The 24,413-nt window shown below is 40.1% G+C and overlaps 1 protein-coding gene across 9 annotated transcripts in view; it reads right to left on the bottom strand.

The window, feature by feature from the left end:
* TANC1 (tetratricopeptide repeat, ankyrin repeat and coiled-coil containing 1) overlaps positions 1–24,413 on the bottom strand; it is a 141,797-nt gene that overhangs the window by 55,721 nt on the left and 61,663 nt on the right. For 7 of the 9 annotated variants that reach the window (XM_076343254.1, XM_076343253.1, XM_076343245.1 and 4 more), the window contains 4 exons: positions 22,694–22,897; positions 9,352–9,453; positions 3,114–3,235; positions 1,483–1,672 (listed from right to left, as the gene is read on the bottom strand). In XM_076343254.1, coding sequence (XP_076199369.1) covers positions 1,483–1,672; positions 3,114–3,235; positions 9,352–9,453; positions 22,694–22,897 — 618 coding nt within the window. The remainder of the gene's footprint in view (positions 1–1,482; positions 1,673–3,113; positions 3,236–9,351; positions 9,454–22,693; positions 22,898–24,413) is intronic. The other 2 variants (XM_076343246.1, XM_076343252.1) reach the window with 2 other exon arrangements.

Here is a 24,413-nt window from a genome sequence, read left to right as displayed (position 1 = left end):
GTACTTAAGTGTTATACAAATGAGTCTTTTGACCCATGATGAACATCTCTTTTAGGATAACTGATCAGTAAAAATAACATTATGTCATAACTTATGACTTAATTACTTCACTTTATAATAAAATGCAAAAACATGTATAAAGTCAGAGTAAAGTGTTATCAACTGCGTTATGAAAACATGTATTATCACTACTTCTTGGCAAGTACTACACCAATGATCATCATGGTAGTATTCATAATGGCAGGCAGAGACCACGTTCACTTGGAATTCCTTCTATAAACAAAAGTTGTAAATCAAAAAGTACTAAGTTCACAGTCAAAGACAATGACATCTTAAGTTTACTTTATCAAATCTAGGCATTTAAGATTTAGAATTGCTTCCCTTTTTCAGCCTCCCTAAATTTAGTCCATCAGCTAGACTTAAGTAAAACTGAAAGCTCACTTTTGTATACTGAGAAAGCATCAGGTTAGGGGGCATTTTGTGCTTTGTTTTTGTTGGTAAGCTTAACAGCTGTTACAAAATCAATTTTAAAAGGGATCAATTGGTTAAGTCAGCATTTAAAAAAAAATTGACTAAACCAATAAAGAAGAATAAACCCTCCTACAACAGTTTATAACAACATGAAAAATATGCTTTCTACATCTTAGTCTGACCTTCCAGAAAGTAATATTAACGCAGCCACCTGGGTGCCCAAAGGTACAGGTAGATAGCGGTACAGACAAAGACCCATTAGGGCAGGGAGCAGAAAAAGGGAAGACGGCACAAACGAGGCAGCAAAGAATTTAGATTTTTTCTTTAGTACTGAACAGACTTACTGAAATATTCAGCTAGTTGGTTTGGATATTGTTAAATATTCAGTTTGGAGCTATATAACAGTTGGTCTGTGATGGTAGCTGCCTCTCTAAAGATAACTGACTCCCTATAGGAGATGCATATATAGCCTCAGTTCAGTCATCTATTCAGTGGAGGATCACACAATTTCACCTCTTCCATGATGCCCCATTTTAGCTTCATTTTCATGCCAATTACTCAAAAGTTTGCAGTGTTTTTAAACAGTTTGATTTAGGTTATTCTCATAAGAAGTAGCATCAATTATTTTTTCCTCAGCTGGAAATTAAACCAGCTTCAAGCTATGCTGTGCTTCACCATAGTGAAGTGCATTGTAGAGATATATATAATGGAAAAGAAAAAAAGGTAAAAGAAAATAAAAAATGGAGCGAAACAGAGGAAATCAATGATTTTAAAGGAAAACATGGAGAAATTAGAACTGCACCAGGAAAACAAAAGACGACAAATGCACACCTAACAACAGAAACTGTTATAGCCAAAGAATATGATTTCAATCTTTCAAGTACAGAGGATTTGAAATGGGATCCATGGACAGCGTAAAATTGAACACAATGACATGAAGCAGCTATTCAGACTTGTACTATTAAGAGAACATTAATTTCTATTAATTGCATTATTAATTACGATGCTTACCTATAATTCCACTGTCCTTGCTCTCCAGGGTAGAGCTAGGGCTGCTAATGGTTCCACAGGGACTGCCTTTGTTAGCTGCTGTTTTGCCAACACAGCTATTGAGAGTTGAGCAAGGACTATCAGTGCTAGGTGATGTAGTGCTGCTTGTGAGGGTGGAACATGGACTCACTCCTTGACTGGCTACTGTACACTGCAATGTGAAGAAAAATGAGTAGTTATTGCACAGGAGGCAGTACACTACTGTGCTGAAAATTAGAAACATCAAGGTGAAGTAGAATAAGAACAAAGCAAAGAGCCCATTTTTCAAGCAAAAGCTTCAAGAAGCAGAAGCTTTATCTTGATTTGGAACCTTAATGACATGTTTTCAGATTACTCTTAAAAAGTGACTCCTGAAGAAAAAAGAAATTTCACAGTTCAGTGGAAGAGTTGCAGTGAGGCAGATTTCTTCTCTATTAAACATTTTACTGGATACCCCTCCCCCCGCCGCCAGTATTTATTCTTTGGGTTAAAAAGCACTAGAACTGCAGTCTCACATTTCACTATCATAGAATCACAGAATGGTTTGGGTTGGAAGGGACCTTAAAGATCATCTAGTTCCAACCCCCCTGCCATGGGCAGGGACACCTTCCACCAGACCAGGTTGCTCAAAGCCCCACCCAACCTGGCCTTGAACACTTCCAGGGATGGGGCATCCACAACTTCTCTGGGCAACCCGTTCCAGTGCCTCACCACCCTCATAGTGAAGAATTTCTTCCTTGTATCTAATCTATATCTACCCTCTTTCAGTTTAAGGCCGTTACCCCTTGTCCTATCACTACATGCCCTTGCAAAAAGTCCCTCTCCCGCCTTCTTGTAGGCCCCTTCAGGTACTGGAAGGCTGATATAAGGTCTCCCCGGAGCCTTCTCTTCTCCAGGCTGAACAACCCCAACTCTCTCAGCCTGTCTTCATAGGAGAGGTGCTCCAGCCCTCTGATCATCTTTGTGGCCCTCCTCTGGACCCACTCCAACAGATCGATCAATGAAACCCAAGATGCACTAAGATTTATGAGGCCTGGGACTAAAAGCGGAGAGAGGAAGGGGAAGAAAGAGACATTGGTAGTTACTGTTCAGTTTTGGTTAGCAGATGAGTTTCATATGGATAGTAGCTGCTTACTTCTCCCCAGTTCCTCTACCCGCAAATGACAGAGAAAGACTGTCAAATGGAGGTGAACTTCTCAGGAAAAAACAAACACACACCCCAAAATGCATGGTCTTATTTTAACAAACCACTGACGTTTTCCATTCTCATAAGTCACTGAGAATAGAAGGAAAAAAGAGTTCCTCCTAAATACTAAAATAAGGCAGAGAGAACCCTAGAAGCTATTCACATTCATAGTAGACTAGATTTAACTTTCCAGAAATGATGAGTAGTCTATTATTTTTTTTTTTAAGAATGCAAGATAAACTCACATTTTCAAAACAAACACACACACTCTTGTTATAATTAATTTACAATTCTATTACAATATGACTATTAAAATGGATTGTATTTTGGTAAGTATCAAGTAACTGCAACTAGCAAATAGAGGAAATAACATTAGTCCTCTCAGAAATAGGATGAACATTAAATATATTATTTTCCATTATCCTACCATGACTTCATTTTTCTCTTCTATATGAGCAGAAGTTGGGATCCCTTCTCCCAGTAAAAAACCCAATCTTGTCATCAATTCTTGTGCTGCAGGAGAACAGCTCGAGTCTTTATCAGGCTTTGCTTTGGAGTGGGGGGATAAAAGTTGGTAAAGATTAGTGTCTTACATTTGGAAACTGTTACAAGAGGTAGAAAAAGTACAATCAAATGTAAACACCAGTTCTTCTGTCAACAATATATCTAACAGAGAAGCTAATGCCATTTAAACTTTCTGTCCATTAGACTTCAAATTGTTGGTGGGTCTTGGATCCTCTGCATATCTGCACAAATCTAGGGGGAAAAAAAAAAACCACTCTGCCAGTCAGAACAGAAATGGTTAAGTACAACCAGTTCATCACTGGACTGATGATGGATGTGATTATTCTCCTAACAACAGCATTAAACTCAACGCTATCAAAGCTCAGTGGTAGACTGAAATTCTGTTCCAGTAATTTTTTTTATAAAGTTTTCTGTAAATGTTAAAAATGTGAAAAGTAGAGGTTAATAATAGAGATGTTTTGTAATCTCACAGTTAAACGCTACAACTAATACCATACGCTTTTTGTTGTGCTTGCTATGCAAAGGATGTGACACCAGTTCTAAATGTCCCAGCTTTTCTGGATACAAAAATGTTTAACTTTATCAGTACAGTGCTTTAAAATGTCTTCTGGTGTCCAACAGATATAATGAGACAAAGTTCAAAATGAGGCAACCTCCAACAAAAACAGCCAATCACAGACCTGCTTAGGAAAAAACACCTATTGCTACTATAATCTCACAAACTAGCATCTTCTGCCATTTTCTTTCTTTGATGCCAACAGTTTGGCATCACCTACCAACCTGTAATGCTCTTCCCTAGCAGAAACATTTATACCAGTATTTATTTCTCTTGTCCATTAAAGAAAAAGAATAATATGTAGGCCTGTCCCATCCTCAGGTATAAACAGTCAGTTAATTAAGGAGCATCATCTAACTACTCTGAGAAATAGCTCACAGCAGGAATTCTGAGCTACAGAACTGCTGGCTGCAGTAGCTACCACCTGACTCTGCAAAGAGGGGAAAAAAGCAGGAGCACCCGTCCCGCTACTTCCCAATCAGCGCCGTCTAAGCAAGGCACTGAGCTTCTGGGTGTCATCCCCACACAACTGAAATACAGTAGGGATATCCAAACAGTTTTATCAGTTTAAAATTTGGAGACTTAGAATCATAGAATCATTAAGGTTGGAAAAGACCTCCAAGATCATCGAGTCCAACCGTTGACCCAACACCACCATGCCCACTAAACCATGTCCCTAAGCGCCTCATCTACACATCTTTTCAATACCTCCAGGGATGGGGACTCAACCACTTCCCTGGGCAGCCTCTTCCAATGTTTAACCACTCTTTCAGTAAAGACATTTTTCCTCATGTCCAGTCTAAACCTCCCCTGGCACAACTTGAGGCCACTTCCTCTCTTCCTATCGCTTGTTACTTGGGAGAAGAGACCAACACCCACCTCGCTACAACCTCCTTGCAGGTGGTTGTAGAGAGCAATGAGGTCTCCCCTCAGCCTCCTTTTCTGCAGGCTAAACAACCCCAGTTCCCTCAGCCGCTCCTCAGAAGACTTGTGCTCCAGACCCCTCACCAGCCTCGTTGCCCTTCTCTGGACACGCTCCAGCACCTCAATGTCCTTCTTGTAGTGAGGGGCCCAAAACTGAACACAGTATTCGAGGTGCGGCCTCACCAGGGCCGAGTACAGGGGCACGATCACTTCCCTACTCCTGCTGGCCACACTATTTCTGATACAGGCCAGGATGCCATTGGCCTTCTTGGCTGCCTGGGCACACTGCCGGCTCATGTTCAGCCGGCTGTCAACCAGAACCCCCAGGTCCTTTTCCGACAGGCAGCTTTCCAGCCACTCTTCCCCAAGCCTGTAGCGCTGCTTGGGGTTGTGGTGGTGGAAGTGCAGGACCCGGCACTTGGCCTTGTTGAATCTCATCCAGTTGGCCTCGGCCCATCGATCCAGCCTGTCCAGGTCCCTCTGCAGAGCCTTCCTACCCTCGAGCAGATCAACACTCCTGCCCAACTTGGTGTCGTCTGCAAACTTACTGAGGGTGCACTCGATCCCCTCATCCAGATCATCGATAAAGATATTGAACAAGACCGGCCCCAGTACTGAGCCCTCGGGAACACCGCTCGTGACCGGCCGCCAACTGGATTTAACGCCATTCACCACAACTCTCTGGGCCCAGCCGTCCAGCCAGTTTTTTTACCCAGCACAGAGTCCACCTGTCCAAGCCATGAGCCGCCAGCTTCTCTAGGAGAATGCTGTGGGAAACGGTGTCAAAGACTTTACTGAAGTCCAGGTAGACCACATCCACAGCCTTTCCCTCATCCACTAGGCGGGTCACCTGGTCATAGAAGGAGATCAGGTTGGTCAAGCAGGACCTGCCTCTCATGAGCTGGCTTGGCCTGATCCCCTGGTTGTCCCACTCATGCCTTGTGAGCGCCCTCAAGATGAACCGCTCCATAATCTTCCCCGGCACCGAGGTCAGGCTGACAGGCCTGTAGTTCCCCGGATCCTCCTTCCGGCCCTTCGTGTAGATGGGCGTCACATTGGCAAGCCTCCAGTCGTCCGGGACCTCCCCCGTTAACCAGGACTGCTGATAAATGATGGAGAGCGGCTTGGCGAGCTCCTCCGCCAGCTCCCTCAGCACTCTCGGGTAGATCCCATCTGGCCCCATAGACTTGTGAGCATCCAGGTGGCGTCGCAGGTCGTTAACTGCTTCCTCTTGGATTATGGGGGGTTCATCCTGCTCGCCGTCCCTGTCTTCCAGCTCAGGGGGCTGAGTACCCTGAGGATAACTGGTCTGCCTGTTAAAGACTGAGGCAAAGAAGGCATTGAGTACCTCAGCCTTTTCCTCATCCTCGGTGACAATGTTCCCCCCCACATCCAATAAGGGATGGAGATTCTCCTTGGCTCTCTTTTTGTCATTAATATATTTGTAAAAACATTTTTTGTTGTCTTTAACGACAGCGGCCAGATTACCTTCTAGCTGGGCTTTTGCCTTTCTCATTTCCTCTCTGCATGACCTAACGAGATCCCTGTACTCTTCTTGAGTCACCTGCCCCTTCTTCCACAAGTGGTAAACTCTCCTTTTTTTTTTTCCCCGAGTCCCAGCAAGAGCTCCCCGTTCAGCCAGGCCAGTCGTCTTCCCCGCCCGTTCTTCTTATGGCGTATGGGGGATAGCCTGCTCCTGCACCTTTAAGACTTCCTTCTTGAAGATCGTCCAGCCTTCCTGGACCCCTTTGCCCTTCAGGACTGTCTCCCAAGGGACTCTCTCGACCAGCATCCTGAACAGGCCAAAGTCCACCCTCCGGAAGTCCATGATTGCGGTTTTGCTGGCCCCCCTCCTTACTTCACCAAGAATGGAGAATTCTATCATTTCATGGTCGCTAAGCCCAAGACGGCCTCCGACTACCGCAACTCCCACCAGTCCTTCTCTGTTAGTAAACAGCAGGTCGAGCGAGGTACCTCCCCTGGTAGGCTCACTCACCAGCTGCGTCAGGAAGTTGTCTTCCACACACTCCAGGAACCTCCTAGACTGCTTCCTCTCTGCCATGTTGTATTTCCAGCAGATGTCCAGGAAGTTGAAGTCCCCCACGAGAACAAGGGTTAGCGATTGAGAGACTTTTGCCAGCCGCTTGCAGAACACTTCATCCGCCTCTTCGTCCTGGTTGGGTGGTCTATAACAGACTCCCAGCAGGATATCTGCCTCGTTGGCCTTCCCCCTCATCCTTACCCATAAACACTCGACCGTATCATCATCACAATCATTGAGCTCTAGACAATCAAAACACTCCCTAACATACAGAGCCACGCCACCGCCTCTCCTTCCTCGTCTGTCCCTTCTGAAGAGTCTATAGCCATCCATTGTAGCACTCCAATCATGAGAGTCACCCCACCATGTTTCTGTGATGGCGACTAAGTCATATCTATCCCGCTGCCCAACGGTTTCCAGCTCCTCCTGTTTGCCACCCATGCTGCGTGCATTGGTGTAGATGCACTTGAGCTGGGCTATCGATTTCGCCCCCAGCACTGGCATGCTACCCCTAGGCTCATCTCTAGTGAGCCTGGTTTTATCCCCTTCCCCCTTCGAACCTAGTTTAAAGCCCTCTCAGTGAGCCCCGCCAATTCATGAGCCATGATCCTTTTCCCACTGTGAGACAGCTGGACTCCATGCAACATTGACTTCATGCAACAAAAAGTTCCTAATTGATAAGGAGTGCCTCAGGAAGAGTGAAGAAAGGGAGAGAGATGTAAGCGTATGGACTTACTGATGAAGTTTAAGAGAGGACAGACAAGCCTCTCAGCTGCACTACCTTCTACACTATCAACTAGCAGAGCGGGGCAGAAAGCCGGGGCGGGAAGGCTGAACTGCCCTTTTTACTTTCGTCTTTCCTTTATGGCTTCAATAAGCCAAATGAGCGTCAGGACAGTATTTACTCTTCATGAAGGGCATATGTTACCTAATCACGTAAGACACAGCTGACATTCACTGGTATTTGCAATAAATAGCACATTTTTCCCTAAGCTGCAGAGTGTAAGAAAAACATAGAAAACAATGATTTTAACTGAACAGCTTGACCAGTAAGCATTACTTCAACAATGTTTAAATTTTGAGTGACATAAAACCCATGGTTTGCAAACATGAGTAGTTTACTAGTCAACCATCCTTCTTTATTTCACTCAATGCCTACTTGAACACACGTATTTCTTAATTTTGTGGACAGCTTAAGGTTTTACTCTGGAAGATGAATTATCTGATTCTCACTTAATCCCAAAAGGAGGAAGTCTATAAAATGGTGTCTTTTTTGAAAGCAGATAGCAGAAGTTTTTGTATCTCAGAATATTTTGCAAATTGACAGGTCTTAGAATATTTGACTGGAAAATATATTTTCTCTGTAAAATTGTCATTTTGAGGATTACAATTAATCTTTAAAGTTACAATCCTGGAAATTACAGACTTCGTGAAATCAACGTCTTCCTTCTTCTATCAAAGTTACAAAACCCTATTATATTTAAATTTTAATCTTTGACAAGCCTGAGTAAATGTTAGGCACAGTACCAAATTCAGTTCAGCAACAGAGATAAAAGCCAAGAGTCTAAGTTGTTCAACCCAGCAACCACTGTTTAATCCTTAAACACTAGAGTTTAATTTTGACCTTCAGCAGTCTCACTGTCTGGGACTACAACTCTGTGAAGAGGAGGATCATCATGAGATGGTCACCTTTAGATTAGGGAGATGAGGACTACATGCTTTCCTAGTTGGATGTAAAACTTTAATGCCAGCACTAAGATGGCTGTGAAGATGGAGGCACAAGGGGGACCAGGGTAACCATGACATATCAAATAGGGCATACAGAAGAAGACGGTAAAAACAATTACAATGAGTTCTATTTTCACTAGTAAGTATCAAAAATAAGGGGCTTTTTAAGAAAGAAAACATTGGCTTTTAAAACTGTAGTTTCCTTTAAAATTGAAGCAAAAGGAAAACAAAAAATTATGCAGCTGGAACCTCATCAGTTACATGCAATGACTTTAATGACGTCAGTTAAACTGAAAAATTAATCTAAAATTACAAGGCACATGAAATCCATGTTACAGTGCATATAGTCATAGGCCAACATAGGGGTTATTTTGCTTTGACCATGACATTCACTGTCAAAGCCACACTGTTATGCACTACTCAAATTTAATGGACATGAAACTTTCCAAGAATACCAATCAACTCCAGGGAGGTAGCTTTTCCCAGCTTTGCCAACACAGGAGTCTACTGTTACTGCCTTCTTATTTAGCAAGCTTTTACAAAATTTCTAAAATGAAGCACCGTACCCAGTGCAGAGCCACACACTTGGAATCAATTTACATTAAAAACAAGTTCAGAAAATTCTAGTAGGCCTTTGGCATATGTAGCAATCAACAACACTCGGACATCATTTTGCCTGCAGTACATGCACAGCTCCAAGAATTGAGACAGTTATAAAGATTACGTAAGTATAATGGCAAGCATCTCCTCCTTAGCACAAGCATGTTAAACCTGCAAAATATTCTTACAAATAAAGAATCAGATTTCCTTATTATGCAGGCTCCTTTGTATCACTCTGTCTGAAATGAACAGCTGTTCTACCAAACAGAGTATCACTGAACAGACTCTTACCATTTTGACTGGGTTCTCCTTGCTCTGATCCTTTTCTCAGCGGTAGAGCTGCCTCACCTGGCACTCTAGGACTTTCCACATACTTGGGCTTCCTCATCGGACCTGCAATGGGAATGAGATGAGTGTATCTAATTTTTTCCAGATGGACCGCAAATTTCATATGTACAGTGTCTATTCTCCGCGATGCAACAGAAGTAGAGGAATTATTTCTTACATACACAGCTGCTACTGTAAAGACTAGTGAGCTGCTGCACTTCCACTCTTGTGAGAAAGAATCACTCTCTTTGGGCTTTTTGGAATGCAAAGCCTGCTGGAAAACAAAACCAATCTGCTTGCTGTGACAAACCTGAAAAAGTTTCCTGTATATGTCAAGTTTCAATGGGCCTCCTCGGTTCAGAGCTTTTATTCTCGATTATAACAGGAAGCTAATTTTGTTATCAGCATCTTTGAAGCTAGGAGAAAAAGACTACAGGCAGACAACTTGCAACATCAACACGCTAAATAATTCAAACCCAAGAAGCTTTATATTACAGCATATTTTCTCTAAATACTGACACATGCCCTGATCATAAGGAATGGTGAAGATGAGTTCAAAAAACAAAAGAAAATGTTAGTGGCTACTAATGGTTTCTGGTTTCATTAAACAGCAGCATTCCCAGTTCACATACATATTAAGTTCAAACATACCACCTTCAGTATTAAGAACTGTGTATTCACACACACGCACGCATACTTTTCAAAAATTAAACTGATTCACCCTTTACTCTCACTTTTAGCTTCGTGCTTTGGTTTCAAGCTGTTTACGATTCTATACTTTGCTAAATATGGTTTAGTAGCAACCACAGGAAATGTTAACTACACAACTTATCTAACAGAAGGGGAATGGTGCTGCTCTCTAAAGGTTTACCAGAAAAAGTATACTGGTACTATTGAATCAACAGACATCTGCTTGCACTACAAACACAGGGTGAAATTCTGATCTTAATTCAGCAACTGATAGTACCGGCAGGTAAACTGCTACACTGATGCACAGTGTATCATAGAACTGAAACTCCACCATATATTTATCCACATCTGAAAAATATGTCAACAGAAGTAAAGGCATTTGCAACACTAAGAGTTTTGGAAAAGCATGAACAGGGAAACTTGCAAAGTTACACACTGGAAAGCTAAGACATTTAAATGGCATGGGGAATGGAAATATCATCATCAGTGGTACTGAAAACTCAAACCCGAATTTCTGTCCTAAATTTTCATTACGACAATCCCAATTTCTTATAATGTGTGTAACAAAGCCACTTGAAAATTTCAAAGTTTTAGTGAGCTTGAGGTGTGGTAGGTGATTCCAGTGTTTCATCCAGAAGAACCTAAATATTAGCTGGCAGTCCCTAGAAACACAGTCAGTTGCTGGGCTTAACAAAATACTAAACCAGAGGTATTTCTGTGGATTTCCCCAGCTTTGGCAATAGACAGTGATTTTCCCTTCTTATTTAAATACAACCTCTTGTTATATTACAGAGCTACAATCTCAGGTTCTCTCTATCATGCAACGTCATCATAACAGTAGGAAAGGAAGTTTCCTCACTTGAAAATATGTTCGACATGCTACAGCCAAATGATTTTTAAATACGTACATTAGGCCACAGTGACAAAGCACAAGAGAAAACCATTCTACTGGCAGCATTCCACTTTTGCATCTTGCATGTTTGTATATTACTCTTATTATTTTATTCATAATAATAAAATCAGTCTCAAAAGCAAGCATGCAGAACTTGGCATATTTCATGAAGAACATTTCTTCACATTGTGATACTCCACAGAATCCTGAACTTACATGGTCACATATTTGTTTGTTTGTTTAAATCAAACAACCTCAGAGCTGAATTCTGTCAAATTCAAATGGGAGAAGCTGAAATGCTGGAACTCAACTCAAATACTGTATTATATCTACACTCTTAAGTGCTAGATTACATTATATATCCCGGGAAAGAAGAAAACGCAACCACAAAATGGCAGCAATGTTCTATTTTGGGAACTCCAAAAAGTGAATGTTTTTCACCTCTGACCAATTCAGTAAAAAAGGTGTAACAACAAACATGCACCTCTAATGAACACTCCACAGGTTTATGGAAAAGGCTGTGATGAATGCAGATGTAGTACTAAAGATCAGAGAATCAGACCAGAAAGAAGTTAATAACTTTGTCTTTAAAGCTATTCAAATTCTTTAACCCAGAAATTGTTTGAAAAGATTCGGTCACTGGAACAGGCTCCCCCCCAGGAAGTGGTCACGGCACCAAGCCTGTCAAGAGTTCAAGGAGTGTCTGGACGATGCTCTTAGTCATATGGTTTAGTTATAGGTAGTCCTGCGAGGAGCAGGGAGTTGGACTCAGTGAACCTTATGGGTCCTTTCCAACTCGAGATATTCTATGATTCTAAGAAGGCAGAAAAGGTGTTGGAGCCTCATACTGAACAATAAAAAGGAGAAAAACCCTTGAATACAGGTGCTTACTAAGTGAGCCCCATTTGTCCCCATCTAACCAAAAGAAGCCAGAGTAGTACAAAAATATTAATGCAAGTATAATTAAACAGCATTTAAGCACTACAAAAGGAATCGACAGTTTGAAATACTGCCTGGCTGGAGAGGAAGGACTGGCCGTTAGGACTGCCACGCTCTCTGGTGAAGCTCTTCCAGATCCTGGAATGAACAGTTTCCCCACAAACTTTCCTTCCACCCTACCCATTCCAAACTGTCCTTACAGGAACCCAGGTCCCAGCCCAAGGCTCTGTCACAACTGTACTTCCTCACATATCAGTGCAACTCAATTCCCCAGCCAGGCTCAGTTTCTCTTACTTCCCTACTCCTCTCCAAGGAAGCTCTTCTCCCCTTGCTTTCCTACTGTATCCCTCTCTTGCTTTCCCAGTACATTTCACTCTGCAGTTTAAGATCAGTGGAAAAGACACCAGACCTTCTCACAGCAGGGCTTTGGTCTTCATCAGGAGCATCTAAATAGCACTAAAATTCTTAAGCACTAACAATTATCAACACTATGCTATACATGCCTTGTTTCCCAGATCTTTCACTTGCTCAAATGCATTACAGTTTCCAAGTTACGTATTTTGTTTATAACCAGAATTAAAACTACTTTCAGAAGTCTTTTTTAAAAGCACTTACCAAATAGAAAGTCTAAGGCTACAGTGACTTCATCTTCCAAGTCATGCCAATATTTGGCTTTCAAAAAACATTCCTTTTAGATTCTTTATTTAATTAAACTTATGATAGACTTGAAATCAAAACAAAATCCCAAGATCTCAGCTAAGTGTCTTCCCTGGTTCGACTGGTTAAGTTTGCACTGACATGCTTTTAGCCAGCTGAAGCTCTAGAATCAAGATGTGTTTCCAAGCTCCACCTTTCATCAGTAATAAGCCCATACTGAAAGCAGGTGATAAATTCAAGTACTAATGTATTTCTTACATCTCTCAGTAATAAACTACTGACAAGGCTACCTGATTTTTTTTCCTTTTTTTACAAACAGAAAACAATCAATAAAACAATACACAGTACGCAAAATCGTTAAGCCTTTTAAGAAGCAGACCTACAACACTGCCGCAGGCCATGGATTTTATTATTACGAAACTTTGCAATTTTCAAGTCGTTTCACTTCCTAGTTCTGCAACGGGCAGAGTCAGGGACTGGGTGATGGAAGGCCTTTTGCAAACAGTTTAACTTACGGGTAACGAGAAGTGGAACAGCAGCAGGCCAGGAAATGCTGCCATCCAGGATTTGAGTCCCAGTTACTTCTGTGTCCACACTGTAACTGCGGAGTGCCAGAACTCTGGATCTGAGCACTGACCAGCGCCTCCGAAGGCGGCCAGCACTGAAGCCAGGAAGCTCTAAGAAAGCTAGAAGCACATGAACCAAGGGCAGTTCATAATACATCTTTGGAGTAACAGCTAGCTGTGCTCCATGTCCCATCCCCTCCTCTAAACTGAACTGCCTGTTCATCAGCTGAATGAATTCAGTCCTTCCTTCCCTCAGGATGTCTTGGATCAGCAACACTTCCATGAAGAAAGCAGCTGTGCTCAGTCACCCCTACTGACAGTGTCTATTTTTCTCTGCCCTCGGGAGCCTGTTCACTGAAGGAAGACAGGACATTTTATAGGGTCCTGTGAAGGAACAGTACAGTGACGTTTATGTAGTGCATCTGTAAAATAAGGAAAATATCCCACAAGTCCAAAGTTTTATCATACTGTTTTCTGCACTCTGAGTATCATTAGTAAAGATGACAAAATTGTGGGCACAGTTTTTAAACTTCCCTGACTTAATCACTATAATCACAGCAGTATATTGATACCTGGTTAGAGAATCACTGACCCAGCACAAAACAAATGTTAATGAATCCTATGTCTTAACGGTTCATAATCCCACACAGTGATTTTACAGGCCTATGATATGCCCATTTTTAACCAACATATCTTCATGAGTTTTGCCTGCTACAATCTTAAAGGAATCTTTAAAGAGCAATGTTTTTGATGGAAGCACTTAATATTCATAATGTAGCTTACACAGATTTCACATAAAACTCAAACCGATATTGAAAGGGTTTTAAATTAGTTTGTAGCTTTTCAATCCCTTAAAGCTTATAGAATAACACATTAGATACTGTTTGACTGAGAAATCATGCATTTCTAAAAAGAAAGGCATGAAAAAAGATTTCAGATAAGTATTCTTTTATACTATAATATCATGAACAAAGTGCCAGATTGAAAAGCTGGTTTTACAAATATAACCTCATCAGTTAAAAGATTTATATAACAAGCTCAGTTCTCTCATTTCCTAAGGAAACCAAGCTAAAAAAAAAAAAAAACACAGAGAAAGGGGCTTAGTTATCAAGCTATTAAGCAAGATCTTTCCTTCCCACAAAAGTTCACAAACTTACCAAGTAGAAGCCTAAGTCTCATGACATGGAAGAGTTCCAGTAGATAAAACTAAAAGGCTACTGGTAAATTCCAAAATAATTGTAAAAGTAATTTTTCACTATTTCTGAAGCCAACATTTGTCAATCATGACCATGACTCCGTGTCTACAGCTACTTATTCTTTTAGTATACATGGACAGCTATAACTGCATCCACAGATCCACAGATGCTACTGCAGCATTTGACAAGTGATGACTTCTAATTAGTTTTACAATGAGATTTCAAGAAAGCAATGAAGGATACAGCTAGCACCTTTCCTTAAGTTAAATATACAAAATATAACCAAAGGTAGAGATTTCAAAACAAAGGAGGTGAATGTCCCATTAAACAACAACAAAAATACATCCTCAATAACAACAAAAAACAGTTTTAAAATAAAATAGCCTATAATGTACTGGAATCAGAGGAAAAAAAAAAAGACCAAAAAACCCCAAAACAACAAACAACAAAATAGGCACAAACTGAGTTTCAGTCCTAGTGGATAATCACCTCACTGTGCTACTGCCTTGCTAAGTGCTACTTTGCCACTACAGCCTTTCAGGTCTCACTGTCCTCCTCTCACACCAGTAACAAAGGGAGAAGTACTTACCTACCTACCTCACTTGAAAGTGCTTGCAGTATTTTGATAAAACAGAATTGGCTTGCCAGTTATTCTTAGTATGTGGTATGTAAGTTGCACACTGCAAACAACTCCAGTAGGCTGGCTTCCCTCCTCTCTTCCTCCTTATTGCTAGTATGTAACTTAGGACTGCACTTTAGGCTTTCAACTTCTCCTCCTTTTTCTGGTCTGCAATCTCCCTCACTAACAAAGTAAACCCCATTCAGAAAGCACTGGAGAGAGGCTGTAGGGCTGATGCTAACTATACCACATCACCCTTGATAAGGTGGTTTTCTTGTCTTCAGTTCGGGTCTTCAAATAGCATCCTTCTGCTTGGCTCAAAATTCAAGGGCACACCAAAGTTCTCCGAGACATCCCACACTTGGTTTATTAAAAAAACACAGTATATTTAGGCTATGACACTTGTGGTCATACAAAGTGTCCCATCCTTCCTTTTGGCAACAGTCTCAGATGCTTCATTAAGTCTCTAAAAACTACATTGATTTCCTGCTAATTTTCATGAGTACTTTAAGGCTGACTGCTTTTAAAGACAAGTTGCAACTCTCTCCGTTTTGGCCTTAGGCTCCCCAGGGTAACGTACTGCCCCATCACACTGCAACTGACCTGAAAAAGCATGGCCTGCCACATCACAGGCCTACATACGTTATGCCCCAGGTATGATCTGGTTCTACAAGAGCACTGAGGCATTTCATTACTGGACCTACCTGTTCTTTCAGATTTCCACCTAAAAGTGGAATATGGGAATATGGTGATAACCTAATTTCTTAGCTAAGAAATACTGGGCAGGGAATGTAAGTCATATGTGAACATATGTTTATATCTCTACCTAGAGACTATGAGATGATTACATTTCTTAAACTAAAAGATAGCTTAGTTACCAACTATCACCAGAGGGTGCTCTTTCAACGCTATTTCGTAATGAAAATAAGGGGCATTGGCCCTGGTGAAAGCAGCTAAAAATACATTCCTTTGAAACAAAATCACATTCTTTAAGGAGACAATAGTCCAAATCTGTCATTTGTAAGCAGAAGTATAATTAGATGTATCAAAGCTGAACAACAAAAAGCAACCATTCTAAAAGAACCAGAGCAACATGTAGCAGTCATGTAAAATAGATCAGAATGGAAATATCTTCAGGATGTATTTTTAACACTCACACTTTAAGCTGTGGAGGAGACCCTTTATTGAATTTTCTTCCTCACAAACTAATGTGGAAGTGACTTACAGTACTTACAAATCTGATACACAACACTGCAATAACTAGGAAAATTCATGGTAACTTTATTTTCATGCACTAATCTAGAACAGGACACATGAACTAATCCATGGATGAAAAAGGACCCATTTAAACGTGAACTGTATCTGCACAATGAAAGCTCTTTTCCAAAAGTGTAAGATGGCTGAATCAGGTCTTATAAAAGGTTTATCTGGGTCAGTATTTTATCAGTAGCAAATGGCAGAGAAGAATCTAAGTTAGGGAAAACATACTTCCCTGGTACACTTTTCCTGACTTGTGTTAAGTGGCTTATTGTTTCCTGAGTCAGAAGTGGTCACTGTCTAAGAGTTCTAGATGGATTTTCCTTCCAAGAATTTATGCCGGCCCTTCTTTAACAATCTGCACCATCCACAAGTTAACCCAACATTGCATAAAATAGTAATCATACTGTCTCCTTTTCCCACCAATTGTCTGTCTTCCAGGCAGAAAAATACCAGCCAAATCTATTTAAACAATTTCTCCTTCAGAGCCGTGCCACACCATTAGTCATTCCTGCAGCCCTTCTCTAGCTCTTTCCTAGCTCTACTGTAGATTTTTAAATTTGGTATCACCAGAGCTACACCAGTATCTTCCCAAGGTAGATGAACTACAGATTTATACAATTCCATAATGATACTTTTTTTTTTAATGATCTATTGCTTTCCTAGTATTTTTTAATGCTTTTTTGACTGCAGAAGAGCTGATTTTCCATAAGATTATTGTAACTTAGAATCATAGACTCATAGAATCATTGAGGTTGCAAAAGACCTCTAAGATCATCAAGTCCAACCGTTGACCCAACACCACCACCCACTAAGCCATGTCCCTAAGTGCCTCATCTACTCGTCTTTTAAATACCTCCAGGGATGGGGACGCAACCACTTCCCTGGGCAGCCTCTTCCAATGTTTCACCACTCTTTCAGTAAAGAAATTCTTCCTCACGTCCAATCTAAACCTCCCCTGGCGCAACTTGAGGCCATTTCCTCTCGTCCTATCGCTAGTTACTTGGGAGAAGAGACCAACACCCACCTCGCTACAACCTCCTTTCAGGTAGTTGTAGAGCACGATAAGGTCTCCCCTCAGCCTCCTTTTCTGCAGGCTAAACAACCCCAGTTCCCTCAGCCACTCCTCAGAAGACTTGTTCTCCAGACCCCTCACCAGCCTCGTTGCCCTTCTCTGGACATGCTCCAGCACCTCAACGTCCTTCTTGTAGTGAGGGGCCCAAAACTGAACACAGTATTCGAGGTGCGGCCTCACCAGGGCCGAGTACAGGGGCACGATCACTTCCCTACTCCTGCTGGCCACACTATTTCTGATACAGGCCAGGATGCCATTGGCCTTCTTGGCCGCCTGGGCACACTGCCGGCTCATGTTCAGCCGGCTGTCAACCAGAACCCCCAGGTCCTTTTCCGACAGGCAGCTTTCCAGCCACTCTTCCCCAAGCCTGTAGCGTTGCATGGGGTTGTTGTGGCCGAAGTGCAGGACCTGGCACTTGGCCTTGTTGAACGTCATACAATTGGTCTGGGCCCATCGATCCAGCCTGTCCAGGTCCCTCTGCAGGGCCTTCCTACCCTCGAGCAGATCAACACTCCCGCCCAACTTGGTGTCGTCTGCAAACTTACTGAGGGTGCACTCAATCCCCTCATCCAGATCATCGATAAAGATATTAAACTTGTGCATCTCCTTCCTAATCCTCTGAACTGGCTTTCCCTCCCATCAGTGTTAAATGAATCTGTATCTGTATTGATACTGGGGATTGCCCTGACCCAGGCGCAGGACCTTGCACTTGGATAGCTTATCGCGTGCAAGAGGAACTGCTTCCCAGTGTTCTCAAGATTGGTGCACAAAACTGAAGCCTTGGGTGAAACCAGTTCTCTTACCTAGTCTAGTCTCAAGTATCAGGTATGCTGATTAATTTATTAATTAAAAGTTTTCATTAAAGTTTAATTTAAAAGCTAACTAAAAGTTCTGTTGCACGTTTATGGGAGTCTGTTCCGGCAGTCATCTTTGGCATTCACTGATGTCTTTAAAAGCTGCTTCCTTTCTCTGTTCAAGCATGATGGTATCAATAACTTAAGTCAGCAAACATTTACTTAAAGGGCAGGAGCAGTATCTTTCATTCACACCCTAACTCCAACAACCAATTTTTTGGAACCTCGTTTAGAAATCATTATTTTCATTCTTTTAGTTGACCCTCCTAAATCAGAGTACAATCAACTATTATCCCTTTAAGAATATGAATATTGGTTTAGTTGCACACCTGTAAGATTACCAATCCAAGCAATGTTCATTCTAGCTTTATAGTAGAAGAAACTCAACTTACTGTGACAGTTTTTCATTTACTGCTCCCCTTCCCAGAGTTGTCCTGCTGACAACTTTTTCCTTGTGTTTGTTTCTGCTCTTTTATCCACCTCCTCCTTGATGAACTATTTCATTAAGGAAGCTTTTGACTCCAAATGAACCGGTTCTGCCAATACTTTTAGGCTCCTTAGTAATTTAAGACATAGTTTCTCTTTTTCCTCCTTTTATGGAGTTGAGGACTGAACTGGGGCCAGAACCACTGGCTCTTCTCACAAAGAAAAAGCTCCCCCACCTCCTATGCAAATAATTAAAACACAATGTCACTCACAGTAGATTGTGCAAATGGGATTGTGCAGCTTTCCGTGTTCCAGTGAAGAAGTTCAGCTTGCTCTCCCATGATTTTGCCTGCTCATGTGTTATGAGGTTCTAGTGGCTGACCTACTTGCAGATGGATGGGAAAAAAAGCAGCTATGACCACACACGCACTGCAGCAAAGATGCCTCTCTCAGTTGTGCACATTTGTCATCATGCCTGTCCACTGTGATAGGAACAATAAAATAGCTAACAGTGCTAACATACTGATCTCCTAGAGTACGAGGACTGATCAGTTCAGTCTCAAGCCTGAACCCCTACCTAGAGGGGTAGCGGATGAGAGAAAAGAAATGAAAAGTGGGATGCCAGAGATCAGGATAGCAGTTTCAAAGAGACACCAAAACCAAGAAGTCCTGTGTTGGTCCAGGGGGTCCCCAGACTAGCAATTTCCAAATCTGTTCTGAACAGATACCTCTAACTTGCTAAACATTAAGCTACCTAAGTGCTTTTCCTCAGTGAGATGAGTCCAAACATGAGAACTGATAATTACATTATTCATGGAACAAATATGCCTATGATGGAACAAAAGCCTCTTAGTCTAAAGGGACAGAACGAAAACACCACAGTCCCCACAGTACCTCTGTGGCTAATCCATACTGGCAAAAGCATTCTATTTCTCTGAGTCATCTGGAGTAGAAAACTACAAAGAGGTATACAACATTCACAAGGAAAAATCATTTCAAGCATAACATCCTTTTCCTACCATTGCATTTTTAATTAAAAAAAAAATTTAGATAAACTCAAAAAAACCCTGAAGCAACTTAGAAGTTAAAATAACCTTCAAAATTAGGAAATGTTCACACGAGTAAGAATATGCCTGACAGGAAGGGGGGGGGGGAAGTACTTTTCCATTGTTTTAAAGCATAAATTAAACAGTTTCTGTTTGGATTTATACATTGCTTGAATGTAAATTTACAAACTGGCCTTATATTTTGTTTGTTGTTTTTCATATGGTACTACTGCTAAATGATATAGTAAATCACCAAAATTTACTAAGATGTTCAAAATGTTTGCAATACCTTTTGCTTAACAAGATACAGTCAAAGAATTTGCTTTCTTTCAAGCACCATCTATCTATGAGCGTGCAACTTTCTAAAAAGATACGAAATTAAGTATAAAACATACTTCCGTCATTAACTATATCACTTTTGGTGGAACTAAAATGCTGTTTTTTCAACAGTTTTATGTGATGGATAACCAGACTGCGAGCAGATGAAGCAAATACAGAAGGAAAAAGTTTGCTCGAGTCGTGCTCAAAATGCTGACACATTTTAAAGAAATGACAATGGACAGAAATACTGTCTCAGGCAGTAGCGAAGCCAAGCAAAGAGGTGAAATTAGAACAAAAATCAAAACGAAAATACCCCTCTGAAGCCACAGATTAACACCCACTTGGAAATATGCAGAAAGGGCAACGAAAGGAAAAGCAGTAAGAGCAACTTGTCACTTAATGAATTTACAGTGAAGATTTTCCTGTTCTAGACATCACCAATTAGAGACTAATTCTGTGAAAGAGTTTGAATGTCAATACCAGTTACACAAAACCGTAAAACATTTTACAGTGCATTTCTTACTGCAGAATGTTCTTCCATGCATCATTTTAAAATTACTTCACCACGAAAAACTATTTTTATTCACTGATCATATAAGCATAATTAAGAAGGTTTTTTTAAAATCAGCAAATATAGATGCAGGACTAGACAAATGTAAGCTAGAGTATAAACAAATCTGCTAGAAAAGTGGGAATGTACTGAATATGAAGCCCTCAAATACAGATGTTTTCATGAACATTAGTGCAAATAACTATTGGTTAACTACAACTTTTATTTTTTAATTTATAACTCTGAAACACACTGTCAGGAAAAACTGACTATTTTTAATTTACTACCCAGAATTTTTAACTAAAACTACTCAGACTCAATGAAAAGTTATGAAAAACTCTTCATTAAAACCTGGATAGCATTTAGTGAATGTACTCTTTAATCATTACCATTACCATAAGGAGTATACATACAGTATATCACTTCAGTCTAGTAGACACTAATTAGAATTTTATTTCAAGGAAATGAGTTATGCAAGGGTATCACCTTATATATATGACCATCAACGTGCCTGGGTTATACGAACAGAACTACAGAACAGAAACAAAAGGTAGAACAAATGATTACGTGTCAAGGGACAATCTTTTCCTCCGCTCTATTACACAGTTTCAAAGACTTTAAAAAATATTAATGATACGATTTACATTGAAAAATACATCTCTAAGTAGTTGCTTTGTCTTCACCTACAAACTGAGAGGACTGAAATGAGAGTTTTGTTCTACCACTGGTTAGATAACTTCATCGCTACATCTTAACTTCAGAATATTACTTTAACTTTCTGTGCAATCCTTTCTTCTTTCATCCACCATATCCTGAAAAATCTTTAACTTGCTATTTGTAAGCTACTAAAACAGTGCTTTGAAATCAGTACATTAGTATGATCTCTCTTTTTATTACTCCTGCCCCAGATGCTAGACAGATAATTTATATTAAATCATCTTCCATCAGCTATAGTTTGTTGAAAGTCAAAGGAATAGCACAGAATGTTTCCACCAGCATCCTATACAGCATCCAAACAGTTAGCAGCCTATACTCTGCTTATAAAAATGTGTGTCACTAAACTAAATCATGGAGTGGGGAGGTTGGTAAGATAGTATCTCAAATATACCTTGAATGCAGTTAAGTTTTCCCAACAGTAACAAAACTAAGAGTTAGATCCTGACCTTCACTTAAGTCTTTGACAAAAATCCCATTTCCTTCTCCATTACAAGGACTTCACCCTATCTTCTACCTATACAAATCACTTGTAGTAAGAGACCAAACAACAAAATACCATTCTGTGGCTCAAAATTTTTACGTGAACTGTCAAAACCAACCCAGAATTATTTAAACACAAAGTGAGATTATTATTTTTAAATTCTGAAAGGAAAAAATAAATATTGATAGGCAACTTAAACCAAGAATACTTTTCACAAATTGTATTTACTATCCTGCGGCAATTCTTTGAACAACATTTTTTCTTAATTTTATGTAAAATGGGTCATTAACCAAGACATTTCTCAGTGCTGACAAAAACCAACTTTCAGCACTCTTTGTTCCTAGACCTTATAAACTTTACAACAAACAACCTCAAACCTGTTACGTGTCTCCACAAGTAATAGGAATATGGACAATTTCACTTGACGCTCAAGCTTTGACCTGAATGAACCCAAGTGATGCTAGCGTGTTGGAATGATTTATATGTATAGAATGCTGATAAAAAGACAACCAGATGGAGCACCTTATTTAGCAAGGCTCTCACATAAGTATGCGGTCATTACTAAGGACACAACTGTTGAAAATTAACAAGTTTCTTGTCACAACTTCAGCAGCAATTTATCTATTAATACATTTATGTATGTAGATACGAGTAAAATAAATGAACTGTAAAAGCCATCAACAATATTCACTCTTACACAGTCACTAACATATGCATAAAGACAGGTTTTTGCAGCTGCCTTCTACCTGATATTCTAATCATTAATAACCAGTTTTAAACATATTCAGACATTTCAATATAGGTATTTGCAATACCAATTAGAATAATTCTTTGCCATATGAAATAATGTATTAATCACCAACTACCTTTTTTCCCTGGGAACACACAATAAGCCTTCACTACTCTTGTTCTTATTGCAAAAGATTAACACAATTTTACTGTGCTACTTTTATATAAAGTGTATCAAAAACTGAGTTAAAGTGCTGTGATGATTTTAGTTGCTCATCAGTTTCATTTTACCTGGAGACTTTTTGTTTGATCTTGACTGCACCAAACAGGACTGGCGTGGCAGCAGAGGTGAAGATGGCAGCGACATTGAGACTCCTTTAGCCAAGTTCATTCTATAAGTGTCCTCAGAGACTGGCTGATTGCCAGTGGGAAAATCTGCATTGTGGCCAGATGTTGCTATAACCTGCAAGGCATTCTCTGGGCAGAAGTCACCTGCTAAAAATAAAATTTTGTCATCCGTTATGTGATATAACAAAATAAAAAGCATAGAGTTGCATTGAAATACAAGTATTTAACACAGGAAAACATATTTGCCAGCAACACTTCAGCATGACTTGTCTTACTGTGCAATCTCCACTGCAGAATCCAGATAACCACTAGAAAAATTTAAAGGCGTAAATAAGCGAGATTTTATTTTACTGTAATAAAGACAGCAAGGGGGAAGAAAAACCTCACTTTCAACAAAGTAAGTACTTTTCAGATTTCATCCTTAGAGGTAAAACCACGTTTTCTATGAAGATAAAAGTATTTTTATAGTTGAAAAGGTATTTTAAGATCACTGTGATATCCTGAAAGTCAAGACCATCTGAAAATATTGTTTACTGAACTAGTTAAAGGAGGAATTTAGTTGGGTTACCCCTTACACTCAATTAAAAGGTGGATCATTACAAGGTACACTCATAGATTGCCAATCTAAGCTTTATTTTTCTGTTTTAAAACTGAGAGGTCCAGTTATGTGCAATTTGACAGCAACAGTGATTTTTTTATCTAAGGAAAAAACAAGCTATTGATTCACAACATACTAAGTGGCACATCAAAACAGAGAAATACACTCAAAACAGAGAAATTTCTTCCTGGTGCAGGAAATGCAATTTCAGCTAAATCAAGAATATATTTTCAAAACAACAGAAAAATATATTGCTTACAGTAATGATTCAAAGACAGCAGAAATACATATTGAAAGTGCTAGGTTTTTCCTAGTCAGATGACAGATGACAGAGTTGTTAACCTTTGTTTTTCAGCTAACTACAGCTTTTTTTAATATCCAAATTAGGGTATTGCTCAATAATTTACATGAACTACTGTTGAAATTGAATTGGTATGACCAAAGATAAAAAATAGCAAACCAAAACTGATGCAAAGACAAAACAGAATGCCAGAACATTTTTTAGATGAGTCCATGTGCAACAAGCAGCATGGCTGAAGTACTGGAACCCAAAGTACAACTAGAAGAAGAGACAAACAAAGGAGAAGTAGTATCTTTTCAAATGTGAATCCCTCATACCAGGTTTATTTTCTTAGAGTAAGGAAACACTTCAGATAAATGTGGCTCTACAAGATCCACATTTCTTGTTCATTCTGCTGTCATTCAGTTGTTGCCTTCAATTTTTAACAGCTGTTCTCCTACCACATTCCACTACAGGCAGCATTAACTGCATACAACGAACTTCCACAGTGTCAGAAGGAAAAAACCAAACCTAACCCTTTGAGAAAAGTAAAGTATTTTTGTCAATTTAACTACCGCTCTTTTTTCAGAAGTACGCATGGAAGGTAAGAAAACCAAACATGCCTGAATGTTACGAAGTCTAATACTCTATTTCCAAAGGTGCATGTATTTAAGATTATTTGTTTTATTTTTTCCTAGCCATACTTTTTTCCTCACAAGAACCACACAAGGGCTATGTATGATAAATGACTTTGAAGAATGCTATGCTAGATTCAAACTTTTAAC

The sequence above is a fragment of the Aptenodytes patagonicus genome, chromosome 6, assembly GCF_965638725.1.
Source record: "Aptenodytes patagonicus chromosome 6, bAptPat1.pri.cur, whole genome shotgun sequence".
NCBI classification, from domain to species: Eukaryota; Metazoa; Chordata; class Aves; order Sphenisciformes; family Spheniscidae; genus Aptenodytes; species Aptenodytes patagonicus.
The sequence above is the reverse complement of the archived record's forward strand: the minus strand, read 5'-3'. Positions and strand labels throughout refer to the sequence as shown.